We start from the raw sequence: 10,357 nt of genomic DNA on the forward strand, positions 1-10,357 counted from the left end.
GCTGTGCGGTGTGTGTGTGTGTCTGCTGAGGAGGTGGGTGTTTTTCATCGGGGAGGGGGGGTGAATGCTCCACCGTTTCCGGTTGCCTAGCGACGGTTAATGCACAGATCGCGGTAACATCTGTGGCGCTCAGCGCTGCCAGAAGCTGCTGGCGCGGCGCCTCAGTGCTCCTCCATGTCTGTGTGCATCCAGCTTCCAGGTCCAGCAGCTTCTGGTTCTTCTCTCCCGTTAATTCATATGGGCTGAGAGGAGCTGGAGGTTCAGGGTTCTCCTGCTCTGAGCGACGCTGTCAGGAACAGGAGGAGGAGATGGAGCTGAAGCACGGTGGCTGAACTGCTTTTCATCGTTCAGATGAAGTGGAGCCGGTTGGTGAATCGGTTTTATTTGTTTACAGCACGTGTCCTCTCACAGCCTTCACACAGTCGGGTCCAGACCTTACCAAGTTAAACAGAACCCACCAATCCAAAGCAGCCTTTGGACTCCTCTGAGCAACGGTGGGAAGGAACCAAACCCAACAAGGGAGGCCTCAGACAGAACCAGGCTCAGGGAGGGAGGCCGTCTGCCTGGACCGGTTGGGTGAGGAGGACGATGAATATCTGTGGTTAAGACCTCCGCTGAGTTGGACGCTTTCCCTCAGGTTTCATGCAGTGAAAATCCATTTCCATGCCGCTACCAGCTCACCTCCCAGCTTTACAAACCAGTACAGGTGTGGCTCCGCCCCCTCACTGCATGTTGTAGGGCTAATGTGGCTAACGTTAGCGTTAATGGTGTGTCCACAGGTCAGAGCTCTGTGGAGGCTTTAACTGAACCCAGTAAACCAGGACTGGGTGCTTCAGGGTCTTCATGCTTCCAGCTGGAGCTTCTCTCCAGCTCACATCATCTCCAGATGGTTCTGGTGTCAGGTGGCAGAACCAGGATGAAACGGCAGAACTCCTCCAGACGACACGTTGAGCAGCATCACTTCATTTAAACCTGATTTAAAAACGTCTGAGTTAAAAACGACGGCGAGCTGAGAATTCACTCAGATTTAACGGAAGAGATCCTCAGAGAGGACGGTGGAGGAAGGGAGGTCCAGGTGTGTTGAACCACGCATGCAGGACCGTTTTCTTCCTGAAGGGGGCGGGGCCAGCAGCAGCAGCTCATTGGTTGTCAGAGTGAAACTGAAACCAGGATTTGACGGTTGTGCTAAGTACAGCTTTTCAGTTCAGTCCGGTTGTATCTGCCCGGCGTCCCGGCGCTGTCGAGAACGACCAAACCCCAGAGCAGCATCAGGGCCGCTCTGGTTCTTCTGTGAGCAGGAGTTTGTCCTTTATGCCTCCTGTTCACCAGTAAACAGGCTTTCCTCAGCTCCTCCACACACATCGTCTGTAAGCAACAGGTGTGAAAAGCTAAATCAAGATTGGCTTTGGGTCCTGTAAAGAGAGCCGATGTCTCCTTTGTGCCGGAGTCGGGCTGATGCAGAGATCGAGGATCTCGTCATTGAGCTCATTGAACAGAGTCAGACTGAACTTTTTTTTGTGTCCAGACTTTTGTCCGTGTGTCAGCAGCGTCTCTGAAAGCCTCCTTTGAAAGCGCCGCTCACCTGTTGCAGACAGTCGGCTCATTATGCCGCCTCTTTTCTTCTCCGTCTGTGCTTTAATAAGATGAGTGTGATTAAAAAGCGCTAATGGTGTTTCTGATGGCGGCGGAGTGGTCAGGTCAGGGTCTGAGGCGCGCTGGATTATCGAGCTCGACGCCCACGGCGGCTTTTACCTCTCGGCGCTGTGATGAGTGTGTGTCTGCTTGTGAATGTGTGTGCAGAGCGTGTGCGGCTGCACAGCGCCCCCTGCAGCCGACTGACGGTACACCTTCCTGTGCTGCAGGCCTGAGCCCCGGGGAGGCCGACACCAGGGAGTGCTTGTACTACAACGTCAACTACGAGATCGAGAAGACCAACCAGAGCGGAGTGGAGCGCTGCGAAGGCGAGACGGACAAGCGCTCGCACTGCTACGCCTCCTGGAGGAACAGCTCGGGCTCCATCGAGCTGGTGAAGAAAGGATGCTGGCTGGACGACTTCAACTGTTACGACCGGTACGAACGCACACCGACGAGCCAATACACTGTCAGCTCCAGTAGACAAACACACAACACATGCATCAGCGGTCAGAGGGAGTTTTCTTACTGAGATTACAAGTGAACACATCATTTGATCTGATGAACATCATCTCATCCTTTGCCAGCATTCCTCTGTTTTAGCTCCGTTTTTGGTCTCCACCAGCGACATCTGGTTCTATAGCTGCTAAATGCTCGATATTCAGTGTTTTTATGGGGTTTTCTCTAAAAACGGCGTCCTTATGGGTGAGCTCATCGTGTTCGTCACAGTTTTATTAGCAATAAACGCTGATCCATAGCTGGGACTGATTCAGTACAAATACAGATCTCTGAATTCAGAGGAACACAAACTCCACACAGAACTTTCATTAGCTTGTTTATGTTTGGCACTTTAATTAAAAGAGACCTTTACAGCGTTTATCCTTCGGTGCTGATTGGCTGTTTCTCATCACAGCCAAGCTAACATCATTAGTCAGCCTAGAGACAAATGCTGGATATGGAATCGGATCACCGGCCAGCTGATGATGGGTTGGTTCCCAGACGTTATGGGCTGAAGCCAGACGGTACCTGAGGTGGACGCCACCTGTTTGAGGAAGAAGCCGATGACTTGTAGTGTAAAGACTGTGAACCTGTTTGCTGAACCATTAATGGCTTTTTTAAATGACATTAAACGTACTGTTGGGTTTTAGCTTCAGATGAAGTAGCTCTGGGGCCTCGATCTGACCGACAACTGCTCAAAACAAAAGTTAGTTGATTATTTATTTGACTAAAACTGACAAAACGCTGGGTCAGCATGTTTCCAGGCGTCCGCAAGGTTTGTTTTCCAGCTTTGAACTCAAACATGTAGAATAAAGTAGTTTTGGTGAGATATCCTTATTTTAAGCCCAGAAGTTATTGTTTTGTTTTCCCAGAAGAAACCAAAAGTCGCACATGATTAGTTCAAGGACCGTAGGAAAGTCGAAGATGCGTTGATTCTTTCTGATAAATGCTGTAACTGTGGTGCTGACGAGCTTTTCAAACCTGCCGATGGGTTTTGAGATTCAGGATGCTGACTTTCTGCTGCAGAGGAAAGTAAAATCCCGGCTTGTGCCGAGCCGGCAGCCTCATATCTCCCATCATTCTCGGCGTCTCCAGCTCTGATTGGCTCGGTGCAGAAGCTCGGGACTGTTTTGGCAGCGATGGCGTCGGCTGATGACACGACGGCCAGAGACAGCGACGGCTCTCCGGTTCATGAGGAGTTTCTCTGACAGAAAGCTTCAGCTCTAAGATGAAGTATTTATTTGTGGAGATTGCGGTGAGGCTGAGTGTGAAACAGCCTCAGATGGAATTCATCAGCTGATGCCATCGTGTTCAGAAAAGCAAAGTTCTCTCAGGTTGAACCGTCGAATGATTCATGGAAACGAAAAGACAAATCCGACATCTTCTCTGTGCCTCCACCGCCTGACAGTCCTGTTTACCAGTTTCCCCTCGTTTCCATTCAGACGTGTTGGTTCTCATCCACCACCAGTTACAGTGAGACGACGAGATCATCAAACCAAAGAGGGGAGAGCTGCGAGACGTCTTCATGGAAGCCGACGTTCAGGATCGGTTCTTCCACTTTCTCCCCTGACACGACTGATATGCTGCAAATTTCACGTTCTTCCCCGAGGCGTCTGAAAGAAATCTGCTATTTGGGTCAAGTACAACTGCTGCCTGGATATTTAACATTCCCCAGACGGCATTTGATAGACAGGTCTGCTGCTGGCCTCCCTCGACTATTTAGACGGCGACAGTCAGAGAGGAGCATCGCTCGACATACGAGATCTCTGAAGGATAAACACAGAAGTCTTCGTGTTATCGTCACGGCGGAAAGCGTTCAGTGTGACGCCGTCATCACCAGAGAGGTGGCGGCGGAGGCTCAGCTCGGAGCACCCAGAGGCTTCACAGCAGCAATAATGGTAGAAAATGGGCATCCACCGCCTCATACACCATGACTGGATCTTTTAGTTTGTTATGTATGAAGCGCTGGAAGTCCGAACCTGTGTTTTTGAGACTTTGTTCGGTGCGCTGCAGCTTAAAGGTGCGACGGCTTAGTTCACTCACGATAAAAATCTCCACAGTGACATTTTAGAGCGTAACGCGCTCAAAAAATGTGGAACAGGCCTGTTAGGATGGGAAGGCATTTTCATATAGAATGCTATCGTTAGCATCAGAATGTCCGACAGGACAACCAACACAAGTACCAGGTAGCCGTAGGATGTCCTGATCAGCGGTTAGTTTTGTTTAGTTGTTTGGTCTGATCAGAATCTGCTGAAACCTGAAACCATGTTCCTCAGTAACACAAACTTCGTGTATCGTAGACCAGCTGCAGTACCTGGTTGTTCCACCAGGGGGAGCCTCTCACTGTTTCATGCTGTAGAGACCAGAGGAGACGGGCTGTTGCGTGAACAGAGAGCATTGTGGGGGTTTAGCTAGTAGACCGGCACCATGACAAAGACTCCTGTGCTGCTTAACGGCGTCCAGCTAGCGTCGTCGTTAGCGCGATCTGTTCCTACATCCCAGTGGAACGTGTGACTGCTGCGTTTACAGCTCAGGTCGGATGTGTTTGTAGCTGAAAACAGCAGCAGCAGGACAAGTGTCCAGGTGGCTCGGTTTGCATTTAAATTCAACTATCTGTTGGTAATTCTGCGTTTATTCAGAAAATGATCCGAGTTTACGACACCTGTGCGGCAGCGAGCGTAAACAAAGATTCAGGCCTGGGTTGATGCCGATCCTGATCAGCTGATTCGATTCATTTTTGAGTTCTGGCCACTAACAGTGAAAATATGTTCAAACATCCAGCTGTTCTGATTCAGAGGAATTCGCTTCTCTTCTACAATCAAAGGTGTTTTTACTACGTACTGATTGGTGGTACTGACACAAGTCTTTAAGCTGATTGCTACATGAAGCACATCTGTATAAGACGTAGTGTTCCAGCCAGTAAGACGTTGTTTGCCTAACCCTAACCCTATTTACTCAATTACCATAATTATGAAAACCCTTCACAGCTGTCTTCAGGAGAGTTTTTCTGCTTTTGTTCATGTTGTAGCTTTCTTAGAAATCAGTTGATTCAACGACAGAATTTTTGCTTTGAAGTGCAGCCGTGTGTTTGAACACACCGGATTCAGATATTCATGAATGTATAGACGAACTCGAACAGGATGTTTTGAAGCATGGAGACAAAAAAACAAGACAAGTGACACTCAAAACAGAAAAAGAGACGCAAAATGAGCACAACAGGATTAAAAAAAAGTCCCAAAGACACAAACCTGATGCAAAATGACAGAAGGCAGACAAAAGATGAGCACAACACAACAAAAAGCAAACACACAGTCACAACATTACAACATTATCGATAAACACCTGCAGCCTGCTCGCATCAGCTCCCAGCATCCGTGTTCCTGTGGTCGCTTCAGGTCTCGTTGGGATTGTTTTGTGTCTCTTTGGTCTTTTTCTTTCTCTTCGTGGTCGTCTGTTTATGGTCATTGTGTGTCTCTTTGGGCTATTTTCTGTCACTTTATGTTGATTTTGTGTTGTTTTGTGTAATTTTTTGATATTTTTCTTTGTTGTTTTTTTACTCCGTTGTCATTTCTCATGTTTTGTGTGTTTTTGTTGTCGTTCTGTCGCTCTTTTTGCTTGTTTAGTGTAATTTTGGTTAATTTTTCTGTCGTTTTTTTGTCCTTTGTGTCTCTTTGTGATCATTTTTTGACTTGATCATGATTTTGTGTCTTTATTTTTATCCTTTTGTGGTATTTTCTGTCACTTTATGGTTCTTTTGTGTTGTTTTGTTTCATGTTTTGGTATTTTTCTTTGTGTTTTTTGTGTCTTTGTGGCCGTTTTTTGACTTGTTTGCGTCGTCATCATGTTTTTGTGCCTTTTTGTTGTCGTTCTGTCGCTCTTTATGCTTGTTTAGTGTAATTTTGGGGCATTTTCCATCATTTTGTGGTGACTTTGTGGTTGTTGTCATTGTGTGCCTGTATACGGTGGTTTTGTGTGGTGCAGTCTGTTGTGTTGACTGTTTGTGTTGCGTCTCCCAGGCAGGAGTGTGTGGCGACGGAGGAGAGCCCTCAGGTCTTCTTCTGCTGCTGCGAAGGAAACTTCTGCAACGAGAGGTTCACGCACCTGCCCGACGTCACCGGACCACGTGAGTCCATCCTGCGCTCTGATTGGACCTTCGGCTGAATCCTCTCGTCAGCGGCTCACTTACACGTGTATTTAACAGAACCGCCTGGCTCTGTGTAAATCAGATCTAACATTTATTTACTAATTAGGTGAATCCGTGCCTGACATTTGGCGACACCTGAAAGTCAGCTTCTGTTTGACTGTAAAGTCTTATTAAAGGCCTTCACGGTTTGTATTAATCATAAAGAACAGGCGCAGAAATCTTTCCTGTTCTCTGTTCCAGGGTTTTTCCTGCTCAGAAAAGGAACTTTATGAAACCTGAACTGGCAAAACGGGTTGAGATAAAAAACAAAAAGACCCACGTGGTGTCGCCAAAGTCTCTCCTGTACAAGAACAACTTTCCAGGAAACGTTTTGTCCTCAGAAGTCAAACACAACAGCTGCTGAATTCATCCTCTGAACCCCAAAACCCAGCAGCAAAGAACAAAACAAGTTTTAATAGAAATTAAGTTAAAAAAAAGGATTTTTAACTTTCTGAACGTGTGGTGTGTAATGTGCAGCTCTGTAGACAGGAAACCAAACCTGAGCAGAGCGTCGAGATGCTTCATGAAACTCTCTTTATTCTACACGTCTGATTGGAAAGTTCTCCAGAAGGATTAAAAAACAGTCGTGGATGTTGTGCTGCGTGTGCTTTTATGTCCGGCAGTGATCAAGGCTCCGCCCCCCAGCGTCGGCGTGCTGAACGTGCTGATTTACTGCCTGATGCCCGTCGCCATGCTGTCCGTCACTCTGCTCACCGCCGTCTGGATGTACCGACACCGCAAACCTCCGTACGGACACGTGGACATCACCGAGGTACACTCACACAGCCTGACGCTGGGTCCGTCCAAACCGGTCCAAACGTGTTCAAAACAAATGTACAACGTCCTGTAAAAGAAAGGACAGCATTTGTCCAGACTGCCTCGGAATAAGTCCAAGTGTCTCAGAAATGGTCTGCATGACAGAAGCATGTCCACGATGTGTTTAAAACAATCCAAAAAGTCGCGCCGCTACAGCTCACCTGGTTGAGCTGGTGTCCCATGTACAGGGGCTACCGTCCCCGATGCAGAGGTCGTGGGTTCGAGTCCGGCTCATGGCCCTTTGCTGCAGGTCCTTCCTCCATTCTTCTCCCCCATTTTCCTGTCTCTCTCTGTCCGAGCTAATAAAACCAAAAAAAGGCCAAAAAATATCTCAACTTTGTCTAAAAGTGTCCAAAAGTCCCCATCTGTCCAAAACGTCTCAAAGTTTAAACACAAAAACTTTGAAAGTTGTCCAAAATGTCCCACAATCTGTTCACACCCTGAAAGGAAATGTAAACAAAAATAACACAACTCTGTCTCAGAAACATCCAAACTCAAAACATCGACTCACTATATGTCAGCAATGGCTCAGAATGTTCTGAATGGCTTAAAATGGGTCCAACATGACACAACCCTGTCCGACATGTGTCAGAAACATCCAACCTGACTCCAAATGACTCGTCATCAACAAGAAGAGCCACAATTTGTCCAAACGTTCTTGAAATTTGTCCAAAGACGCTCTGATTTTTCTACAATGACCTGAAGCTCGTCAAAAGTGTCTCTACATAAACTCCACGGTGCCTCAGAGGGTGTCCAAGATACTTCAGTGAATTGTCTAAATGCTTTAAACACTGAAAAAGAAAATCCAACAAAACCAAACAGGCACCTTCAGCCTGAAACCTGGTGTCAGGGCGCCATCCGGTGGCGACCTGCTGCTACTGCAGAGTGTAAAATAAGACTGCTGTTCAGATGATTGAGCAGCAGAGCTTTACCTCACCACATGTAAAAAAAAATACTCGAGCAAAATGACCCAAATTTTGTCCAAACTTGCTGAAACGTGTCCACAAAGATTTGAAAACTGTCCACAATGACATAGTTTGTCCAAAATGTCCCAAGATTTGTCCAAAAAGACTCAAAATGAGAAGGCCCGTCCAACGTGACTCTGCAGCCGCTGTCCAAAGGGAATCCACATCTTTCCAACATTATTAAAGTTTGGCCAAAGTTGTCCAAAATGTCTCTATAAAGTCTCCAAAATGACTCAAAAATGTCCATAAATATTCAAAACGTGTTTAAAATACCAAAGAACTGCCACCAGTCAGACAGAGGGCTCACTGTGGATGAGAGGACGTCACTTTTACCTTCTAAAGAGCAGCAACCTTCCTCCTGAGACACTGAAATCTGATCAGGTTTGACTTGTTTGATTCAGCCGGAGTATTGGTTCTGTTCTGGCTTCAGTCAGAGGAACACGAGGCCTCCTGTCTGCACCGGGAGTCTTTGGTCCTGCTCCTCCACCTGCTGTGTTACTGTTGAATTAGTCAGTGTGCTGCTGAGGTCTAAGCCGTGCTCTCCTCTCCATGTGTTCTCCAGGATCCTGGTCCTCCTCCTGCCTCCCCCCGGCCGGGTCTCAAGCCCCTGCAGCTGCTGGAGGTGAAGGCCAGGGGGCGCTTCGGCTGCGTGTGGAAGGCCCAGATGATGAACGAATACGTGGCCGTCAAGATCTTCCCCATCCAGGTGCAGAGTCGCGTCTCCTGCTCCTCCATGTGTTGTTGTTGAGTTGTCTCCAAGCCCTTTAACTCCCTCCTCCTCCTCCTCCTCCTCCCGGCAGAACAAGGAGTCGTGGCAGAACGAGAGGGACATGTTCATGACGCCGGGGATGAGGCACGGAAACATCCTCAGGTACATCGGCGCAGAGAAGCGAGGAAACCACCTGGAGGGGGAGCTGTGGCTCATCACCGAGTTCCACGAGAGGGTGAGGACCAGAGGAAACACGACTAACTTTACCCAGAAGGCTTTGTGGCCTGTGAGATCTCAGTGAGAATTCAGATGAGGTGTTCAGAAGGTGTCCTGGTTAGTCTGAGTTCGTTTTAATCTCCTGAGCTCTGCTTGGAGGTACTGAACCTCCTCAGAGTCTCTGTCATGGTCCCGTTGCTGCTAAACTCCCACAATGCTCTCTGCTGCCACCAGGAGCTGTAGTCTGTGGACGCCTCCTCTGGTCTCCACAGGATTAAACAGTGAGAGGCTCCCCCTGGTGGAACAACCAGGTACTGCAGCTGGTCTGTGGCGCATTTATGAACATTCTCAGTTCCACTGTGGAAGGAACGTGTTTCCTGCCCGGTTACATTTGTTTGTTAAGCATCAAAAACACGTGTCTGACCAACACATCTTCCCGTTTGTTCTATTTGTTCTATCATTGTTGCTCATTATCAGCCAACCAATCATGAACTAGATGGGGCGGGGCTTGTCACCAGGATAGCCCCACCCTAAACATCACCAGGTGAAACTTAGCCAAGGTTCCAACATGTGAAGGCGTCGACCAGAGGGTTCTAAACCGAACCACGAAGGAAACAAAAACGTAAACGAGAGAAAACGAACCCTCAGAACCTTTCTAACTGGACGCCGTGTTTTAGGGTCACAGGAGACAAATGAGGTTGATTTCATAACGGGACAGAAGAGTTCAGTTGTTCAGGAGAAACGTCTCAGTACATCTAACGGCAGCCTTAGACAGGGTTCTTCACCACAAGGTTCCACCTACAGAACATTAAGGAACCGGCTGGAGGCAGAAGTGCAGCTTTGTCTTGGTTCAGGAGATACTGGGTTGTCCAGCAGATACACTGCATTGACCTGTGTTAGCTTTAGCGAAGGAGGAATGAGGAATAAATCAGGACGTCTCTAACTTCCTACCGCTCTGGAGCGGGCCTCGTTTCTGGGCGGTGATGTTCAGAACCCAAAGCAGTCTCTGGTGTCTCTGCAGGGCTCCCTGTCCGACTTTCTGAAGGGAAACGTGCTCAGCTGGTCCGAGCTGTGCCAAATCGCCGAGTCGATGGCGTGCGGCCTGGCCTACCTTCACGAGGACATCCCCCGGCAGAAAGGGGAGGGACCCAAACCGGCCATCGCTCACAGGTCTGCCTGCAAACCCTCCACACCTGATCACAGCAGGAGCATCAGTGGACGACATGTCGGCCCAAAGCAAACGATCTGAGCGCGAGCAGCAGCGCCAGCACTGTCCAGAGTCGCCAATCTGAACGCACCATGTCCAGTATGAAGCTGGTTATTGATCACTGACAGCTG

General features: G+C 48.3%; 1 protein-coding gene across 1 annotated transcript in view; it reads left to right on the forward strand.

Annotated features, from left to right (window-relative positions):
- The window catches only part of acvr2ba (activin A receptor type 2Ba), a 15,628-nt gene that overhangs the window by 966 nt on the left and 4,305 nt on the right, over positions 1 to 10,357 (forward strand). The window contains exons 2-8 of the mRNA XM_008294599.1: positions 1,130 to 1,154; positions 1,880 to 2,070; positions 6,147 to 6,253; positions 6,937 to 7,085; positions 8,657 to 8,800; positions 8,895 to 9,038; positions 10,041 to 10,189. Coding sequence (XP_008292821.1) covers positions 1,130 to 1,154; positions 1,880 to 2,070; positions 6,147 to 6,253; positions 6,937 to 7,085; positions 8,657 to 8,800; positions 8,895 to 9,038; positions 10,041 to 10,189 — 909 coding nt within the window. The remainder of the gene's footprint in view (positions 1 to 1,129; positions 1,155 to 1,879; positions 2,071 to 6,146; positions 6,254 to 6,936; positions 7,086 to 8,656; positions 8,801 to 8,894; positions 9,039 to 10,040; positions 10,190 to 10,357) is intronic.

Source organism: Stegastes partitus, unplaced genomic scaffold (assembly GCF_000690725.1).
Source record: "Stegastes partitus isolate 25-593 unplaced genomic scaffold, Stegastes_partitus-1.0.2 Scaffold976, whole genome shotgun sequence".
In the NCBI taxonomy this organism is placed as follows: domain Eukaryota; kingdom Metazoa; phylum Chordata; class Actinopteri; family Pomacentridae; genus Stegastes; species Stegastes partitus.